Here is a 20,345-nt window from a genome sequence, read left to right as displayed (position 1 = left end):
GCTTCAAGATGAACAGGTACTCCCCATCTAAATGCAAGAGAAGAAACAAGCCAGCATTTGTATTAAGAAACATTTTTATTAACAAAACAGTAAATTCCACTTGCTTAGCATTTCCAATAATGAATAAATTGGCCTTGCAACAAATAAAAAAATTGTAAATATCTATCACAGAAAGCACTATAAGGTTAGGGGCATTGGGCCTCTCTTTGATGTCTTAGGGTTGAAAGTTTCACACGTTATTTAGTGTTTTGTTAAAAAAGGCAACACAATACAGTCATAGAAATGAAGCCATCTCAGTCAAACAAATTAGGTTATTATAGAGAAAGGATCCAATTTTATGTTAGGTAGTTGGTTTATGTCTGTTTGTTTGTTGTTGCTGCTGTTTTCAAACAAAAATGAATTTTAAATCCATTTGCTGGCATTTCTGATACATCCATAATTGTTGTTTGGTTTTGTTTTTTTTTTTGTTAAACTATGAAATTAAAGAGGAAAAAGGAGAACCTTCAGAAACAGTGTTAAAATCGTGTTTGCTTATTTTAATAGTAGCAGATCTTTTTTTTGTTCTTGATGTATGGATTTAGTTAAAGATTGATCTACCAAACTGCCTGGAAGTCGGCCTGACAATGCTATTTCATTAATGCAATCAATACCAAGCAGAAAAGACCATTTCATCTCGCCCAAATCATATTCTGTCATGTCCAGTCTCCTGTCAACAGATTTTTTTTGTTCTTCTCTGTATCTCCAAGCACTGAAATCTAACCACCACCTGGCTTTCAACTTCTTTTCCCCCTCCAGCTGAAGTCTCTTGCTTCCAGCAATGACCTCCAGTAACACTCGCCCCTGCCATTCCCTGAGTACAGCTGTCTTGTAAAGGTGGGAGAAATTATGAGTGCCACAGGTGAACAACAATCTAAGAAATGAACATCAGATGGATTTTGTGGTTTGGGTTGGTTTTTTTTTTCATTTTTGCGTAAATGCTCATGAAAATAAAAAATCGTTTCACAAACGCAACATGACACACCTTGATGTGGCTGGCAAACTTCAAGAGAGGTGTTTTCATGTCAGCTACATGTATTTTTAAAGTGCTCTGACTCCCAGATAGATAGCTGTACCAGTTTCCAACTTTTTTTTTCATCAGCTACAGTGAGTAACACACAACAAAATGTTTTTTGTCTGCTGTTTAAAGCTAATTTTAAATTCCTCCTTGCTGTCTGTAAAGTGTGAATATCTATATCCCTCCCAGGAGGCGTTCTGATGATTTGGTTGATTTCTATTGAACTACCCTCTTTCTGTCTAATGCATTCCCTTTGAACTTCTGTCTAAATAAAATGTTATGCTATGATTTATTGCTGTGAAACTAATGAAATATTACTAGAAAAAGAAATCCAAACTTAACGTGTAAATTACAACATTACATTTCATGTGTTTAACTAAAATGCATTAATGTTTTATATATGCAAGATAAGCTGTGTCACTTTAAAACATAATGAACTTATATCTGTCTGGTTATGATGTCTTGCACTACTACACAATCAACTTAGCTAAAAATACTTTTTCATATGTCAAAATGCCCGCCATTGAAAAACACTATCGTGCACCTCAAGAGTATTTCCTTTTTGGAGAAAGGGATAAATTCTGCAATAGAATCAGCCTGGATAATTACAATGGGTATTTTTAGATCTTTCACCACCCAGCGCTGTAGTAGCTGTTGTCCATATAACTGAATGCCTGATAAACACTATATGATACTTCCTAAGATTCTCAAGAAACTCATCATTCTCATAATTTCTAAGAACAAGGTTTCTGTAGGCAAACCATGCTCTCCAATAGTGAAGCTTTGACTGGAAGCCAAAGGCCAGTTTAATTCACTAAATATTCAGCTAATTAATGAATGTATATTTCTAGGAAAATTGGCCATTCTGATCAACTTCATTGATGCATATCAGGAGCAAGAGATGGGGATAGGAGGGAGAAGACAAATTACAGTAGAGATATATTTTTGCTTTCTAGTCCACTTCTTTCATACAAACTACTGAAACTTAATTGCAACATAATAGAGCTGTACAGGTAAGAAAAAAATTAGCTGACTCTTATATACATTCATACACGTCCCCCTTAGTATAACCACTACACTGTAAATTAAAAAGAAAAAAAAATAAAGGGGAAAAAGTCTGGGACAATTTATAATGGCTGCAAAAAAACTGAAGTATGTCTGTTGCTCCAGATGTCATAAAACTCTCTATACCTAGCAACACTTATAACATTGAGTTTACCAAAAATGGCTGAAGAGCAGATATAGTTTGCATTTTCTATACAACAGGCTATAAAACATCACTTATCACAGTCCAGAAAGCACATATAGATGTGTTTTTATATAAACATATGTAATAACATATTAAGCGTGCATGAAAATTTCCCAATGATTGCATCTATGCCCTCTTGTTTTTCTTTTTTTTTTCTTTTCTTTTTTTTTTCTCTTTTTTTTTGTGGAAATGTGCCTTATATTCCAGATTTTTGTTTTTGTTTTTGAAAATAAGGCCTCCGTACTATTTTCCTCACAACCAGAAAGGGGCTTTTTGAAAGTATTTCTACATAAGTCTTCAGAAAAGCCAGCACTTTGTTTCAAAATGCAAGTTTCCAATCACTGCTTCACTGCACCAGACGGCAAACTCTTTATGTTTGCTTGTTGAGTCACCATATATAATGACAGTCTTCTCTGACAATAAGACTAACTTACTTCTCAAGAAAGCGCTAGCACTTTGGCTAAATCCAGAATCATAGGTAGCTTCTTTTTTCTTTTTTTTTTCCTGTTTTGTGTTTTTTTAATTTGTTTTTTTTTTCATATTGTGCCTCGATGTTGTAGTAATACTCCTCGCTTTATGAGTGCGTGGTGTCATCATTGTCTTTCAGAAACGTTCCAGCAACATAAAGACAGGCAGAGTAAATGAAAACACTGTGGATGTTAGGGAATTTATTAGCTCCTGTTTCTGAAAAACAAGAGCATGAAATGCTTGTTTTTAAAAACAGTCTTTCCTTTCTGATTGCATTCCCTGTCTTTTCTGTTTGTTTGTTTGTTTTTGAATGTGCTTCATAAAAAGTAAAGTAAATAAGTTTGTATTATGTCTCAGATAAAATGAAGACTATTTCTATACAAGCGTTCTTTTAGCTGTTGAGATCAGACATAGTACTCCTTATCCTTATTTTTCTTGTTTTTGTTGGAGCTTTTAGCGCTGTTGGGCTGCTTCTCCTTGATCACAGCCCCATTGGATTGTGCTGAGTTACTGATGTAGTTTCGGCTCTCATCCACGTGGTAGGATCCTTCGTCTCGATTCCTGTACTTGTACATGGCATACAGGAGGATGAGGATGCACAGCGCCGCCGCCGCCACGATCCCGACCACCATGCCCGTCGTGCTGCTGGATTCGCGGATCACCTCGGACGAGCCGGGGTACTCCCTGCCTCCTCCTGCCCTCGTAGGGTTTGCTGTGGGGAGAAAAGGAAAGAAGGGAGAGGTTATTGGTCTGGCACATTGAGGGGTCAGTCGTGTCTGCTGCTACGGTCATGCGTCTTTCTAGCCGCGCTCTCCAAGCCAGGAGAGAAAACCATGCACACCCTCCACCAGTCCAAAACCAGCTAGGGTTGCAGCCCATTCCTTTTTCAGGCTTTTAGACTCGGAAAGGGACAGCAGGGAACGTCTCGTTCTAGCCTGCAAAGGTATAATTTGTCCCAATGTGTTATTAAGCAAATAATGCCTAAATAATCTGAAATAACAGGCATGCCACAGTTTAAATGCAGGCATGTGAACATCCCAGAGGAAAGGATTTCCCTCTCTCTCTCTCTCTCTCTCTCCCTGTCTTTCTCTTTCTCTCTTTCTGTAAGGAAGAAAAGGTGACACTATACTATTTATTGAGAAGGCAGTGATGATGAGACAGAATGGAGGAAAGAAAGAAAATGGCTGATAACATCCAATAAACTCACTACAAATAAGGTATCTTCAGCTCTCCTGTACACTTCCCCCAGCAAGCTTCCTGTTTCTCCTTTCCTTCTAATATTTTATTTTCTTTTTTTTAAATTAATTATATTTACTTTTAATACTTTTAGAGACCTATCCAACACTACCTTCCCTTTCCTAATTCAGAGTCCTCCTTAAATATGGCTACACTTTAGAGCACTTTTTTACCTAACTTCTCCCATTACCTCTTTTCATCATTGATGCCATTATCAGATCTTCCTTCAAGGATTGCTCTGTGCCCCAAGAAAACCTCTCAAATTGGACAGAACAAGGACTCAGCCTCATAAGAACCCAACTCTGAGGCCACACTCTGGTCCTTTCAGTTGTGATATGAATAGAACTGACCTATGTCTTCACACTGTAAAATCTTCTTGATAGGAACTATTGTGTTGTCTGGCACATTTTGTCCCCTTGCACAGCCATGTGGAATGAAACCCTAATTCCAGGAGGAATTTCTGGGTTAAATGCTCACAGCACACACACACATTTTCCATGATCTCCTTTCTCCACAGCTTATACATTTTCCATGATCTCCTTTCTTCATTGCATTTTGCAGCAGGAGGGGAGGCAGATCTTTGTGTAGAATCACTTTAAGTGGCAATAGCTGAGAAAAATCCTCACTAACTTAGCAAATATCATAGACAAAAAGGAACTGATTTGGGTTTATGCAGTATTCCTCTGATTACACAAGCATTTCCATACTTCTGAGAGGCTGTGTATCCTCAGCACTGCCAGCCTTGGCTGAGCCCAGGAGAGCTAGGCTGGCTTACAGAAAATGCATTTTAAATCATTACACATGACTAAAAATTCAATCAGTAAAACATAGATGCTAACTAAAAGTACTATTAAACATTCATTTTAAATATCTTTATAATATTAACTTTACCAGGCCTTGCCTACAGGTAGTATTTTACTGAAGTGTGTTAGAGAAGTCTCTTGCTCAAAGTCCACACAAGCACACTATGCCCCATGGTCACTTTTTATTTGCACTTTAAAGGCATAATAGGAAGATGATGATTTTAAGCATGGTACATTAAAGGTAATGCCAGCCAAACTATCAACACTGGTCAAAAAATTGCAATAAGTTTGGACAACCAGCACTGAAAGCAGCCACCAGCTATAGTAATCTAAAATTGGCCAATGAATAATAAAACAAAAAAAGCACCCCTCCCCCCCCCAAAAAAGAATAAGTTTCTTCTCCACCTTGGTATTACTCATCATTTATTTATTGGTGATTTGTGTTCTTACTGCTGAAACACCACTTCCTGGCAGTTATTTCAAATAGGTTTAAAGAGGTTGACAATTTGTTTGGCTGAAAGATCAGAGGCAAAACTGTAAGTTTCAAAAAACCCCATATCAAATAGTATTTTAACTTTTTCCTTCTAAAAGTTTTTAGTTGTTATGAGTTGGTGCAATTGGTATTTTCTGCTGCTACACAGGAGATCTTGAAGGTTTTAAGATTTTTTTGTCATTTCAGGGCAGATGCCACCCTACTGAGGAAGGTGCTCTGTTCCAAGGTAGTCAGTGACTGGTTTAGATCCTGTTTGTTCATTGTAGCTACTGTAGAAAATGGAAATTCTTTTACACACAGGGTGTCATTTACTGTTTTACAAGAGACAATGCATTGTGTGCAGAACAAAGAGTGAGTATTTCCATAGTGAATGAAAATGAGACAAAGTCTTATCTTACTGCCTGTGACTTCAGGAAATTAATTTCTGTCTGAGAAATAATAGAAGCCACTGAATACACTGTCAATACCTGATGGATTAACAGCTGCTCTTTCTCTTTAAGATACATGCATTTGGGCCAAATACTGTCAGCTAACTTTACAATTAATGTCTCCTAAATGACACTTAACAGCTTGCTCAGAGGAAAACGTTCTAATATTGCAACATAAAAAAAAAAAAGTTAAGGTATATTTTTCAATGTTACCTAAATTCCTGCCTCTCACCTGATGGCTTCCTCTTATTTTAAGAATGTTTTCACAATTATCTCATTTAACCCATCTGTCTGAGAAGTATTCAACCACTACATTAATGTTATTTAAACTTATAACATTTCAAAGTATCTGTTGTTGTATTTGTTTGGACTTCTGGAAAAGGAGCAGTTCAGCAAGGAAAAGGACTTGCTATTTTATTCCATTTGCATTAAAATATGCTTTTAAGCTAGCAGAGCCTTTCCAGACAGATGAAGGCGGAGGAAATAGGAAACTTTCACCAAGTATATAGGTTTGTCTGTGAGCACTTTAGATAAGAACAGCAAACAAGTGCACACCAAAGCAAGTGTCCTATTCTGAGACAGAGAGAAAAGGGCCACTGGTAAAAAGGCCAGCCTTAATTTAATCTGAAATCTATATAAATTAATAAATCCACATCCAAAACATTGCTGAAACAGCTGCCTTCTCTTTAAACAGGACTTTTGTTTGAATAAGACTGGAGTCAATTCCAAGGGGAATTTACCTGGATTTTTTTTTCCCCTGCAAGACAGGAATTAATGCAAGGGACAGCAGATGATCTCAATGGAGAGCAAGTGAAGCTTAGAAGAGCCTGATTTCTCAAAGCCTCTTCTACCACTTATGAAAAACTTTGCATGAAATAATAGCAATTGAGCACAGCTTTATATTGTGTAATAATGGATTAGAAAGTTATTATTCTTTACTGTATTTCTAAGTGCTTTAAAATTTAGTGGGAAGAAAATCTAACTATTTTCAGTGCCCAGTTTTCATTAATACTGTGAAAAGAAAATTGGAATTGCAGGTTCCCATGGTGTTTGTGAATTGAAATTAGCAGACTGAAAAACAAAACAAAACAAAAAATCATAAAAGGACCCCAAACCTGTTTTCTTTACATTTATGCCTTCCCACAAACTGTGAATAGGAAATTACTCACAAGACAGAAATGTTTAACTACTGCATTTGCAATGAGGCATGAAGGCAATTATTTACAGGACACATATTAATTTTCACTCTGTGTGCTATCATTGTAGACCTGTTTGTGGTCGATTTTCTGCAGCATTGTTGGATTCTGGTGAACTGGTTTCCGAGCTCACTTCAATTTCAGCGCCTCACTACAACGAATAAATCTGAAAAACAAGCTGCAGAACTGGTGGGGTGGATGCAGCCTGGCTTCCAAATCAGTGTGAAGGTCTGCTGTAAACTTGTGCAGGAGACTGGGCTCAGCCCCACCCTGGCCTGGACACTGGGGGATCCCAGCCTGATCCCTTCCCACCCAGCTCCACTGGCTCTTGGGGGAGGCAAGAACTCTCTCCCCTGGGATGTCCCTCAGTGACTGAGGGGATGGAAGGAGATGGGTTGGCATTGGAAGCAGTGAGAAGTGGTTCCACACATGGCTGCTGCAGCTCAGTGAGAAACTGTGGTTAAAGGAGAATTTTTAAGGTCCCTCAGCTACCCTTTGGTGTGCAAGCCCAGGATATAACACATTAAAACACCTCTAAAGTGACACCAACTAACCTAGCTTGCTGTAAAAATAGTCGAGCAGTGAAGCACCATCAGCTAAAAAGGTTGTTTTGCTAAGAAGCTAAACATTCTCCCTGCACTGAATAGAGTACTTATTTCCAAGTGTAATGATTTGTCATACATTGACTTCAAATCATTTACAAATCCTGCCAACTCCTTAGGACTGCAGGTTTTGCAAGTAACTTCTTTTTCCCCTGTGGCTGAGAGGTGGAAGGTTGTTTTCTCAACCTTTTAAAATGTCATCCTAAGTCTAAGGGGAGATAGGTTAGTTGGTTGTATGGTGCCAATTGATAGAGCATACCAAATCAATGGGGTTTATGAGTTACTGTGCTCTGCAGAGCTGAGGGGAATATTTCGCAGTTTCATAAGAAGCTTTTGTGAAAATATTTTCTGCAAAACTAAATTTAATTTTAGCCAAAATGAGAAATGTAAACCAATATATCACATAACGTTTTTAGCAGCCTTCATCCCTGTGGTCTTAGCCTTTTTATTATTATATTTTAACATTTTCAGTTGCATTGCTCCTCTCTTAGTATTCCTTCCTTCCAAACAAGGATTCTTTCTTCTTTTACCAGTTAAGGTGTCCTACCTCTCCCCACTTGAACATTTGCCATTCACCTTTGTACCTCTTTTTTTATTTTCTACATGAAGTAATTTTACAGGTTTTGTGCATGTTCTGAGAAATCTTTGGTAATTTGGTACTTTGTTTCAGAAGTTTTGACTGACTATCAGAGACAGTAGTTAGTCTGTATTTTAAATGGAAGTATTCCCAAGTGGGGATAAAAGATGCTTTTGCAAATAAGATAAGGTAAGAAAGACAAACCAGAAATATTACACTACTGACAGCATGTTTTCAAGCTGGAGCTAAGCTGCTGCAACTGTGGGCCACCAGTTCACACAGCTAAACTGGGATCGTTTGCTCCGTGAGTTGCCTGCAGCTCTTGCTCCCAGAAGACTCAGAGGGACACCAGTGTTAATGCAAGAAAAGAGCAGGGACACTGGAAACATAAATTTTTGGTGGCAGCTAACTGTAAGATTGGCTTCACTGAACCAAAACTTACAGTGCTGGCAACAGTGACATTTGGACCCCACTGACTTGAGGAAAAGTTTTGCTGTGAGCTTTGCAAAATCAAGGTTTCACTGCTTGCTATTTTTATCATTGTCATCTCATTAAAGAAAAAGGCAAAAAATTCCAAACCTCCTTCTCTAGGAACCAGTTTTCAGTAGGAGAATCCCAAAATGCAGTTTTAAAGTGTGAGGAATCTGCTGGCTTGGGCTGCAGAGCATGGAATGATTCTTGCTCATGAAATGAGCTGGAGGTGCAGACACCCACATCCATCTCACAACTGTGGGTGATTCCCTGATTTTCCTCCTTCACTGAGCAGTTACTACATGAAGAGATAAATGTCCACGCCACAAACATTGTATATATATGGCTTGAATGCTGAAGCTGCAAGCACACTGCATTCAATTTGTTCCAAATACTGTCATCAAGTCAGACCCATTACTGACAAAGTTGATCATATGCCTGGGAAAAGAAGGGCCCAAGCTTTCAAGACATCCAGAATACACACTGGGAATGCAGCTGCTATAAATACTGAACTACACCCCTACCCAAAGGCTCAGATTCAACATGCAGATACAGCTACACTTGTTCAGCACAAATCCTATTACTGCCTAAACCTTAGATGCTTCTCTGGGAGTGGGAAGAGAAAGACAAATGGAATTCAGGATTGATGTAAGTTACATTTGATGTAATTAATGTTCTTTCTCGCCAGATAAAATTATTAAAATTAATAAGACTGCCTTGTTTTTCTTTGCTTCTCTCATCATACTCTATAAAACAATTGTGGTGTCTCTGATGATAGCACAAGGAAAAAAGTCAGAGATATCTATAAAGCTTTGTTTCATTTCAGAATATAATTCCTGTGTTTCTCACTTCTTTCATCTTTCACTTGTCCCTTTTCTTTTAAGACTTTTAAAAGGGTACATTCACAACACATGCTGTATCTACATCTCAATCTACTGTTTAAGCCAGTTCACACTTAAAACATCAAAGTCCCAGATCTAGACCATAGCCCTTAACCTTAGGAGAAGTGCTGGTTTTGAAACCTGTACAGAATAGCATGTCAACAGAGCAGAACAAGGTTTCGTTCAGTTCTTAATATAGTCAGAAAGAGATAGCCTAAGGTTAGACTATTTCAGGTACATGCATCCTCATTATAGGCTACTTTTGCCTCGAATTTCTCCTGCTTCCATTTATGAGCAATATCCTTGGAGAATACCTAGTTCTCAAACTTGTCAGCCTTCTCCTGCCACTTTGCAGGCTGGCAGATGACTTACTCACACACCACAACAGCCCAGTGCTTCTGCAAAGGCTTAAATGAGCTGGGAGCAAGGGGTTGGAAATTAGCAGCAGCAGCCTTAGTACTAGGTGAGCAAGAGCTAATGAGAGTTCACACTGTCCTGGCTGCTAGAAAACACCAGCAAGAAGTTCACAATTTGTTCTTGTTTCCCTTGTCTGGCAGAAAGGTGAGCAAACCAGTTCACAGTTTCACTGTCCTGAACCCATGTTAGCATGGGTACTGGTTTGAAAAGCTGCTCCTGGCATGCACCAATTGCTCTAGAACACCGTATTAATTGAATTTATCAGGCGTTGGAAATTTCCTATAGAATTTGAAAGACCTGATTTAACATCTCATTGCTCAGATTCAGTCTGAGAAAGCACTGGCATAGAAAATGAGCAACAGAATGCTAACTCAGTCCAGTATTTTGGCTATAAACCTTTTCCAACCTTTGCAAAATATTGTCTTTCTTCTTCTACCTTTTTCATCAAAACAAGGATGAAAAATTGTCCTGAGGAAAAGTGTTTTTTTGGTTTTATTTTTTAACAAAAAGAAGAAATTCAATGCATATGCATTATAAGGCTACAAGAAACAGTTTCAGTATAGTGTCCACAATACCCTATGCAAGAAAATATATGCACTAGATGTAGCAAATGAAACCAGAATGAAGTGTAGCTCAAGGAAAACAATGAGGTTGCATCAATCAAGGCACCAGTAGCACATAACCTAATTTCAAACAAACTAGAACTCATTTATTTATTCAACAGTCTATGTGCAGTCTTGATCCTAAGTTTAAGCTTGATTTAAGAGACCAATTTTTAGGATTATACATTTTAATTTAGGATTTTTAAGCAGATTGACATGAAAATTAATGGAATTGTTCCAGATTCAATCATCTCTATTTCATCCTTGTGTAAGTAAATCCTCTGTCTTTCCAAATTTCCTTATTGACTCAGAAAAAAGTCTCAGTCAAGGCAGCAAATTACTTGCCTGTTTCTGAAAACCTCAGTTTTGCATTGCTAAATTACTTATTTTCTGAATTTTTTAACTACTGTCAGTGTGAAGTCCACCTGTGAAAAATGCTTTGTTTATTTCATTGTTTTCAGTTAATATTACGTGTTTTAGGAGCCTGTTCTTCAGTTCAGTGAATCTTTGGTTCCAGATTAAAAATATATACATCTTTTTTAAAAATGGTGGAAACTTCCAGTAGTGAAGCTTGTCAAAGAGCACACATCTTTATTTCTGTGGCTAACAACTGAGAATCACAAAAGATGTGGAACTGCCCCAACCTATTTTCATGTATTAATGATATATACATGGCCACTGGAGCTTAATACATTTTATTACTGGAAATCTTGAATACTAGGCTTGAGAACCATGTCTGCTATATTGAAGAGAGCATGGACATAGATCTAATTTCTTTTTTTTGGTGTCTGACAAAGCCACTGCATTCACAGACAATTAATTTTTAAGGTCTGTGTAATACCTTACCTGCAAGGCAGGTTCTGTTTTCAGGAATATCAAAAAGAATAGGTCAAGCAACTGCTTATATGCAAGCAACAGTTTTTCCTGCAAACTTTTTTAGGGAAATTCAGGAAGGTAAACCCTTGGTTAACCTGAATTAAAGGACATATTTATATTTCACTGAAATATCTAGGGGATGTTCTAGCACTGAAAAATCTAGGGAATTCCTCTGAAGTCAGTGGATTTGTGAATGAGTGATGTGGAAAGCCTGGTTTGCTTCTCTACCTGCACATCCCAGTGTTGGTGTCACAGCAGCACTTTGTGCTTCAGCTTTGCCTGTGAATACCTTCAGAACTGCCTCACAGATGTCTTTTACATCTTTAAAAGAAAGAGAATTAACAGACCCTTCTTTCTTTGGCCACTCCTTCAGGAGCACTGAGGAATGTGCTCATTTTTCTTGAATTATTGTTTATTAAATGAATATGTTTCTTGAAACTACTCAAAACATTACCACCTTGGTTTTGTCTGTGGAGATGTCCAACTCTAAACCACTGAACATGGAACAGCAGGACAAACAACTGTCACTTAATAAATTTCTCTGCACAAGAGTTGCCATTCTGTGTTGTCTGTTTGTCTGAAGCATGAAGTAAAGCTTTAGGTTCTTCCACACAAATAATATCCCCAGTATTGCACTGTGAATGTTTGCCAGCTGGGATTAAACCTCAGCAGCAATTCTTAGACAATTTTTCTACATGTTACAGAAGGGAGAACACCCAACTTTAGCAGGGCTATGTGTGGAATCTGAATGCACCCTCAAAGTTCACACCCAAGGAAAGCCGTTCATCATTTACGCACCGGCGGAGAAGGTCTAGTGAGAGTTAACAGAGAGCTTGGTGTGATTTATAGCAACCTGATGTCAGTATTTCTCACCAGTCATAGAGCACAGGGAGCTGCTGGGATTACATGGCTGGAAAACCACTGTACGCAGGAAAAAAGCCAGCTGCCCAGTATGCATCTATATTCCTCCTTCTGACACTGGGAACATAGGAAAATCCTAAGGGCAGGCTAGAACCCTACAGCTCTAGTCAGTATTCCCAAGTTTGAATGGCATGGATGGCAAAGAGTAGATCTTGGCATTGGCACAATGGATCAATCATAAGTTTTAACTTCACTTTTTTTTCTATCAAATTCAATTTAGAAATGACATATTTGTAATTCACCGTGACAGACACTAGGACCTCAGCCTGTTGACAAAGCAGTTCAGTTCTCAATAAAGTAATCTGGAAAAATGCAATATTTACTTTCTGTTCCTCTGTAAAAGGCTTTATGATTAAAAAAAAATTAATTAGCTTAACTAGTATCTTAATTTCAATTGTAGGAAAATTAATCTATATCTTAATCCCCTCAGCTCTATTATCCATAGCCATGGTAAATGCCAACATTTGGAAAGTTTGCAAATAAAGCAAAATTTTCACCCTGTTGTAGTATATACAGGGATGTCTAGGAGTATTGCAGCTAAACATTTAAATGTCTGATTCAAGACAACCCAGTGATCTTTCTAGTACTGGAAATGCATGCAGAACTGCAGGATAATTGGACTGAGGCACAAATATTCCCTTTATGTCTCAAGCCATAATGAACACAGTAGCCCTATGAACTAACTGTAATTTTATTTTCCTTTGTTTCAGCTTTCTGCACAATGAATTCCATGAAGAGCATTAAACAGGGCACTTGCAGTGATGTATAAATTATAGGAGTCACTTCACCTCCTACTGCAATGTTATCTTGCTGCCAGATGCACCAGGAATACAGTGCAGTAATTCGTGACAGGAGAAGAAAGGAAAAACTTCTAGCAATGAGCATAAAACATTTGCAATCTGTATTTCACAGCTCTTCCTGTTACAAAAACAGGTATCAGTGCTGGGACAAAACCTAAACCATGCCAAGGTGGCTGAGAACACGTGGCTCTGAGCATCTCAATCTGTCCAGCACATGTCACTGCAGAGAAGAGGACACACACGTGTGGGAAGCAGTTTGCACCCAAAGCCCCACGCTGCTCTGCTCATAGGACAAAGCCTTTCCCAAGGCAGTGACTGATCTGTGAGGGTCATTTTCAGCTGTGGCTTGTTCACTCTCCAGGCTAAACTGGTGGTTTGGACATTTCTAACTGGCACCAGTTGTTTTGTGCGATGCAATTAGCCTGGCCTACATGTAGGAAATTTAAAAACATGCAGAAAGATCAGTCCAGAAGAATCTATCCTATAAATCATCCTTACTTAATAATATAGGAAAATAAATGATCCAATTTATCCCTCTGAATTAAGAATTAGGGCTAAGAAAGGTAACCAGTGCTACCAGCTGTTATACATGGCTGAACTCTGTCCTGACTATTCTCATTCTTTTTACCTACAGAATGGTAAAGGACAAGATGTGATATCAAACACTGTCCTGGGAAGTGGAAGCCAAAAGCTGCCAGCCAAATCAAGAGATGATGAAGTATTTTCATTGGTTGCAGCCTGTGGAGTTCCACTGGTTGAAAGGCACTTGCTTGAACGTGAACAAAAACCCCTCTTTCACTTTGAAGGTTACTTCTGCTAAAATTTCCAAGTGAATATTCTGGCTTTAAGACCACCAAAACCTCTACTTATCCCATTTCTGCTGGGGCTGTCAGGAGAAGTTTTCAACCTAATTGTGAGCTTAAACCTCTGTGAAATCCCAAATTGGAGACAGATTTAACCTAACCATCATTTGCAGAAAAGGAACTGTTTCTGTGTTTGTCTAAACTGTAAGTCTTTTTTTCCTGGTTGAGATTTCCCTGCCATTAAACTCAGCGATTTCATTTGACCCAGCTCGGACCTCTGTGCCTTTTGGAACATTTCAATAGCTTCAAAAGTGGTTAGATAATAGCTAACAAATAAAATAGCAGCCCAGAGTAACTGGAACAAATAAGCTGTGTAGCACAAATGCTCACTGAGACTCAGCAGAAACCAGAGCTCAGCAATGGCTGGAACAGCACTCCTGATGTGCAGAATGGCAATTTATCCACCTGCAGTTTTATAACTCCTCATGTAAAACCAGTAAATTGTCCCAGGTTCTATTTTCTGGATAGGTTACCACTAAAACTTTTTGTAACTTGTCTACAAAAATGAAAAGCTTTTATTATTTTCTCCATGACATGAAGTTGAGGAAATATAAACTATTTTTTTTATTATTATTATCATCCTCAATCATCATGTTGTTATTGGTATTTAGGGGAAGGTGGAGAGACTGTGAAAGTAATACTTGTTGCCTTACTACACAAAACATAATGCAAAAAAAAAATATGTTGACTAAGTTTTGCATGCTAATAAATTTGTTATGACTTCATCCAATTATGGCACATTTAGCAGTTTGTATACCACAATGAAATCTGCAATTATAATTTCTGTGACTTTATGTTCCAGACAAGATGATGGGATTGCTGCTCAGCAGCTCCTAATCGGGTTTACGTTTTTATGTCCCATACGAAATTTGTTGCAAATTGCATCTTTCCAGTTATTATTTAGAAGACAGGTGCACAGAAAGCAAAGCTGGTGGTGGCAGAGTGGGACTTGTTAGCCACTACAAACTGCAACATATTTGTACTAGGAGAAAAACCCTATTTTGTGCACAAATCTCACTAATTAGTAAAATCTGGATAAGCAGTATTTTCTATGAAATATAGGCGTACCATATTCAATCTGTTTGTTGAATAGGCTCTCATTTGGAGCTGAGAACTTTGGTTAGAAATAGGAATATTATGGGCAATCCTCAGGGAAATATTCAGCTATGGCTCTGCTAGTAAAACTGCAGGGGTTTTGGCCATTCCTTGATTGTATTCTTGGTAGAAAAGTGCGGACCACAGAATTCTGAGAGCATCATCTCTTGCCATGAGGTGGATTCCTTTGCTGACTAACCATCAGGTTCCCAGACTACAGCCTCTGAAATGAAGACTTCAGAGTAAAATTGCCCTAACCATCATATATTTAGCCTCCTAGAATTACCTGTTAGGATACACAAGTTTCACCACCATTGCTGAGGATGCTGAGGAGAAGCTGTGGAGAAGCAGCTTTGGTTTGTGAAAAGCGTTAAGGGGAAAAAGCTGAACTGAACCAGGGGAATAATTGAAATGGAGGGACATATCCTTTTGTATTTCCTATTCCAACTGAAAAGAAAAACAATCACTAGACTCTCACTGCCAACAATATTATGCTTCTCTCCCCTAAGCTCCAACCTACAATTAGAAGTCGCTCAAATCCACATAGAGACTGAAGTATTACGGAGATTGAGCAGTGACTACCTCACTATTCATGGAGAACGGTTATTCATAACACTGACTAATATTAAAACATTTTACAGAGAGGTTGATATGCAAGAAGTTACAACTTCAGTAACCCCTTTGGTTCAGGTAGTTTCAAGTTATGATAAAAGGACAAGGCTGATGAAAGCAAATTAACAGCTTTTAAAAGTTGCGAGTGGGAGGACGAGTGACATTTTGATGAGACAAATGACAGAGAAAATGATCCAGACAATTGGGATTATGCAGAACATAATTCCTGTGCCAATCCGCAGTTTTTAAAAAAGGCAGTAGCAGTTGGGATCTGAAAAATGAAACAGTAAAACCATTCTCAAATAAACAAAAAATGAGAAGTGTAGCTGGGTGACGAATGCTAAGCTAAAACAGGAATGCTGAACAGCAGGATGTAAAGCTAATGACAATGTTTTGCTGAAAAACTAACATTCACATCCCTCTCCCCAACTGTAGTTTGGACAGAAACAATAACCTGTCAGAAAGTTTCATTTCACCTTTCCCATTCTTGCACCCAGCAGCTAAATGAGTGTGCATGGCTCAGGACTACCAAACACTTCAGCCTCAGAGTTGAAACTACCTCAGAGAAGAATTATTCTGAAATTTCATTGGCTTTCAGTGAGCTGTAAGGCTGAGAAAATACAAATACATCTTTAATACCAAAGTCGCATTCCCAGAGGATTTGGAAAATTATTTAGTGCTACATAACCAATATATTGCTTTAAAATTACCTTATAAAATAAAATAAACCCTCCCTAAGTGTCAATTTATCTACTGAACAGCACTGCCTAAGTTAAGTAAAGCAAGGAAATAACTGGCATGAATGAGCTTAGAGCCATATGAGCAACTGCACTGACTCATACTGGACAGAACAGGCTTGCTAAACTCAAGAATTTGTAAATGACAATGAAGGACCAGAAAAAAATTATTCCTGAATATCTTGATCCTGATGTCTGAGATTTCTGTGAATGAAATGTCTTCCTGAGAAATCCAAAACTGTGTGAGTGCACCCATTGCTGCTCAGTTTTAGGAACAATCATTCCATTTCGTGGAATTTTGAAAATTACTCTGAAATCTTTTAATTGGAAAGTGAAAGAAAACAATCCTGAAGTATTGCAATCAAATCTGTAAATTGGTTCTTGGAAGAGCTCAAGTGCCATTCTGCAGGTCTGTCAGACACTGAGACAAGTCATAAATATCTGCCTTTACTTCAGTCTAAGTAAATAATTCTTGCAGGGGGTGTCGAGCTCTGTGTCTTAAAAAAGGAACCACACATTTGCATATGAAGCAAAATTTCATTTGTCTTAAGGCTACGTTTCTCCTGCCCCAGATTTTGGAATTATACTTAGATGGCTCTTAGTTGCTATTTGCATTAATATATTAGTCTCAAATGAAATTGGTTTCTACTCAAGCTAAATATGTAACTGCACAATAAATAGGCCTAATTTTTTTTTAATATTAAGTGATGTAGGAAGAACCAATGATTACCAAATTACCTAATTCAACTAGCAGTGGGTGTGCTACCAAACGGCACAGAATTCAAGGAAAACTTAGATATATCTATATGGTGCCATACAGACATATGGCTCACTCATGTAATATAAAAGCTAAACCAAGACAACAAAGAAAGCAGGAAAGAATTCATTGGACCATTAAGGATTATTTTAAAAGTTACAGAGTAACACAATTTTTCAGACTGATAAGTTTTGCAGTCCTTTCACTTTGTGATAAAAGCTCAGGTTTTTGGAGAAGGTATGTAGTTTTAATTAAACGTAGTTTAGTTAAACTACTAAACATAGTTTTATGTATGTGGCTTTAACTAAACCTTCTGGAACAGATGTTGTGGATGTCCCATCCCCTGAAGTGTCCAAGGTCAGGCTGGATGGGGCTTTGAGCAACCTGGGCTAGTGGAAGCTCTCCCTGCCCGTGGGACAGCTGTCCCTGCCCATGCAACTAGGTATATATATAATTAAAGGTCTCTTCCAACCCAAATCTCTCTGTTTTATCACAGAGAATAATTATCACCAAATCTCCACTATTCAGTGGGAGTAGAAAAGGCATGGCCAAAATGCTACAAAGTTTTTTCCCCATGGAAAATTCTAGAATGTCAAAATGTTTGGTTTCTAGTTAGAACTAAAACTTAAAATCTGAATAGGCCTGGCTTGGAAAAAAGCCATAAAACAAGTTGATATTTGAGACTGTTGCATTCTATGTTTTCAGGTTTTATCTGTCTATACTGTATTTCTTACCACAACCAGTAATTCAAAATGAACTCAACTCTACCTTCCTGTGCCTGAAGCAAGACAGAGAGGGACTTTTTACAAGAGCATGTAGTGACAGGACAAGGGGAATTGATTTCAAACTGAAAGACAGTAGGTTTAGATTAGATGTTAGGAAGAAATTCTTCGCTGTGAGGGTGGTGAGGCACTGGCACAGGTTACCCAGAGAAGTCATGGATTCCCCATCCCTGGAAGTGTTCAAGGCCAGGCTGGATGGAGTTTTGAGCAACCTGATCTAGTGGAATATATCCCTGGCCACAGCAGGGCAACTGGGACTAGATGATCTTAAAGATCTGTTCCAACCCTGGCTATTCTATGATTCCATGACCTTAACACAACATTTTAAATAGAGCACTTCCATCTTATTTGAAGGTGATGCTTAAGGCATAAACAATGCAACGTCTTCCAGCTAAATGAAGCTCCACCTTCTTTATCGGAACAGCACAGTTTCAGGGGCCCTAGAAGGCCCTTCCCAGTCCATACTCAGGTCCTCAGCTAAGCCGTAACTTTGCTCAGATCACGATATGTGCTCCCATCTGTCTTGGAGCAAACTCTCCCTCTGCTAAGGTGTAGAAAAGCCCCAATTCAACCTTGCCTTACGATGCACGAAACGACTGCTAGCTGGGACTCAGGGGAACTGGAGCATGCAAATATGAAATAAAAGAAAGTAATAAAAAAAGTTGACTAACCTAACCCACCTGAGCTCGGCTCACAGGGATCGATGTCCTCGTCATCGCTAGGACATTCGGCCGAGGCCACCAGGATGTCATCTGTAGTCTGCAAAGAAAATAAGAGTCAAATAGATGTAGTTGAAATGACTGAACATGTTGTAAGATTCTCACCAGCATTTCTTCCTTTTATTTTTTTTTTAATCAATGCAAGGCCCAGAGCATTCCAGACTTGAAGTGTAATGGTGCAGTGACACTCTCCAGCTCTGTATTAATGGGACTTTGCTTTTCAATTTTCACTTGTCAGGATTTAGAACTGTGTTAGATATCCAGTGTAGGCACTTACACATTTTAATATTTTTTTTGTAACAAGGACAGAAAGTAGAAGGACAGAATATGTATATTGAGGCTGCTGGTCTTCCCTCTTTATCTGAAGTATCTCTACTATGATATTACTGAGAACACTGAGGGCATTAAAAAACAAGTTAAAATAATGAATTGCCTGCAGTGCAGCTGTTAAAACTATTATAAATGTAGTGATGTTTTCTCCATTAACTGCACTTGCTTTCTCAGATGTAGGGTCAAAAAAAAGGAAAAGAAGCAAACGTCTCTCACTGAGCTGAAAACTATTTAATGACAAGAAATTAAAGGAAAGAAAATAATAAATGTATATAGTGCTAGAAATTATTATGCTATTTTCTTAAATAAGTGAAAATGTCTTATTTTCTTAAATACGTGTTGTGTGAGTGCTGTGTTTAGGACCAAGGGCCAAAATGCATTTGGACAATTTTTTGTAAAAAGAAATCAAATAAATCAAGACAAAGGAGACAAACCAGGGGATGTATGGTATAACACACCATAAATAAAAGAACCGGGGAATTCCCATCTACTGCTTCTTACAGTGCAAGACCAAGGAGATATTCAATGAAATACTGAGGCAATCAATCAGTCTGAACCTGAAAAAATGAATATCTTTTCAAGCCACCTCTGAGAACAGTCATTTAGAAATGTAATAAGAACGTCTACAGTAACTCAGGGAAATAATAGCAGGGAAATATAAACTGTCATGCACCTGGTCATTTCTCAAGAAATTACTAAAGAGGTTAGGAAGAAGCTTTTCCTATGGGCAAGACATTTCATAACTGTCCATTTCAAGCTTCTGCTCATCTCATGGAAGGAAATACATGGAGAGAATAAAATACTACATCATATTGAAACAAGAGGCTAAGGACATAGCAGGCAAAAAGCCATTCCTGGATTCCTGTGTGATAAATATCCCAACAACCCATTTCAATGAAGGTGAAATTTTTTTTTTCTTTATCTCTCCATGAGTGTAGAGGGGGGGCATAAAACACATGAAAGTTTTCCTTCATCAGTTTAAATCTGAAGACATAAAATTTTTATTTCTGTGCAGCAGGGCCAAAGGCTAACCCATGTTGTTTATCATTATTATTCTAACCAGAGTTTTAAAGCGAAGCATATTACAGTAATAGGCTTTACTTTGTCACGCTTCAAGAATATTAATGAATATAAGCTTTCAGCACTTCTCTGAAGTAGGAAAGTGATACAGGAATACATTCATTAATATGTGAGGCATAACAAAGAAAAGCCCATTATAATAATAATATATTTTAGAGGTAAAAGACTGAGGCATAACAGAATGAAGTGACTTGCTGAAGGTAATCTAAAAGGCTATAGACAACAGCTATGCTCGGATGCCATAATCACAAAAATTATCTTTCCTTATAGCTGAAAAATTTGTAGCTAGGGGAAAC

The 20,345-nt window shown here is 38.0% G+C and overlaps 1 protein-coding gene across 13 annotated transcripts in view; it reads right to left on the bottom strand.

Moving 5' to 3' along the window:
- Positions 1-56: 56 nt before the first annotated feature.
- Positions 57-20,345, bottom strand: part of NRXN1 (neurexin 1) — a 670,457-nt gene continuing 650,168 nt past the window's right edge. For 11 of the 13 annotated variants that reach the window (XM_085054558.1, XM_085054568.1, XM_085054563.1 and 8 more), the window contains 2 exons: positions 18,592-18,679; positions 57-3,483 (listed from right to left, as the gene is read on the bottom strand). In XM_085054558.1, coding sequence (XP_084910684.1) covers positions 3,176-3,483; positions 18,592-18,679 — 396 coding nt within the window. In that variant the 3' untranslated portion in view covers positions 57-3,175. The remainder of the gene's footprint in view (positions 3,484-18,591; positions 18,680-20,345) is intronic. The other 2 variants (XM_085054559.1, XM_085054567.1) reach the window with 1 other exon arrangement.

Source organism: Lichenostomus cassidix, chromosome 3, assembly GCF_008360975.1.
Source record: "Lichenostomus cassidix isolate B80296 chromosome 3, HeHo_3.0, whole genome shotgun sequence".
NCBI classification, from domain to species: domain Eukaryota; kingdom Metazoa; phylum Chordata; class Aves; order Passeriformes; family Meliphagidae; genus Lichenostomus; species Lichenostomus cassidix.
This window is presented reverse-complemented; position numbering and strand designations above follow the sequence as displayed.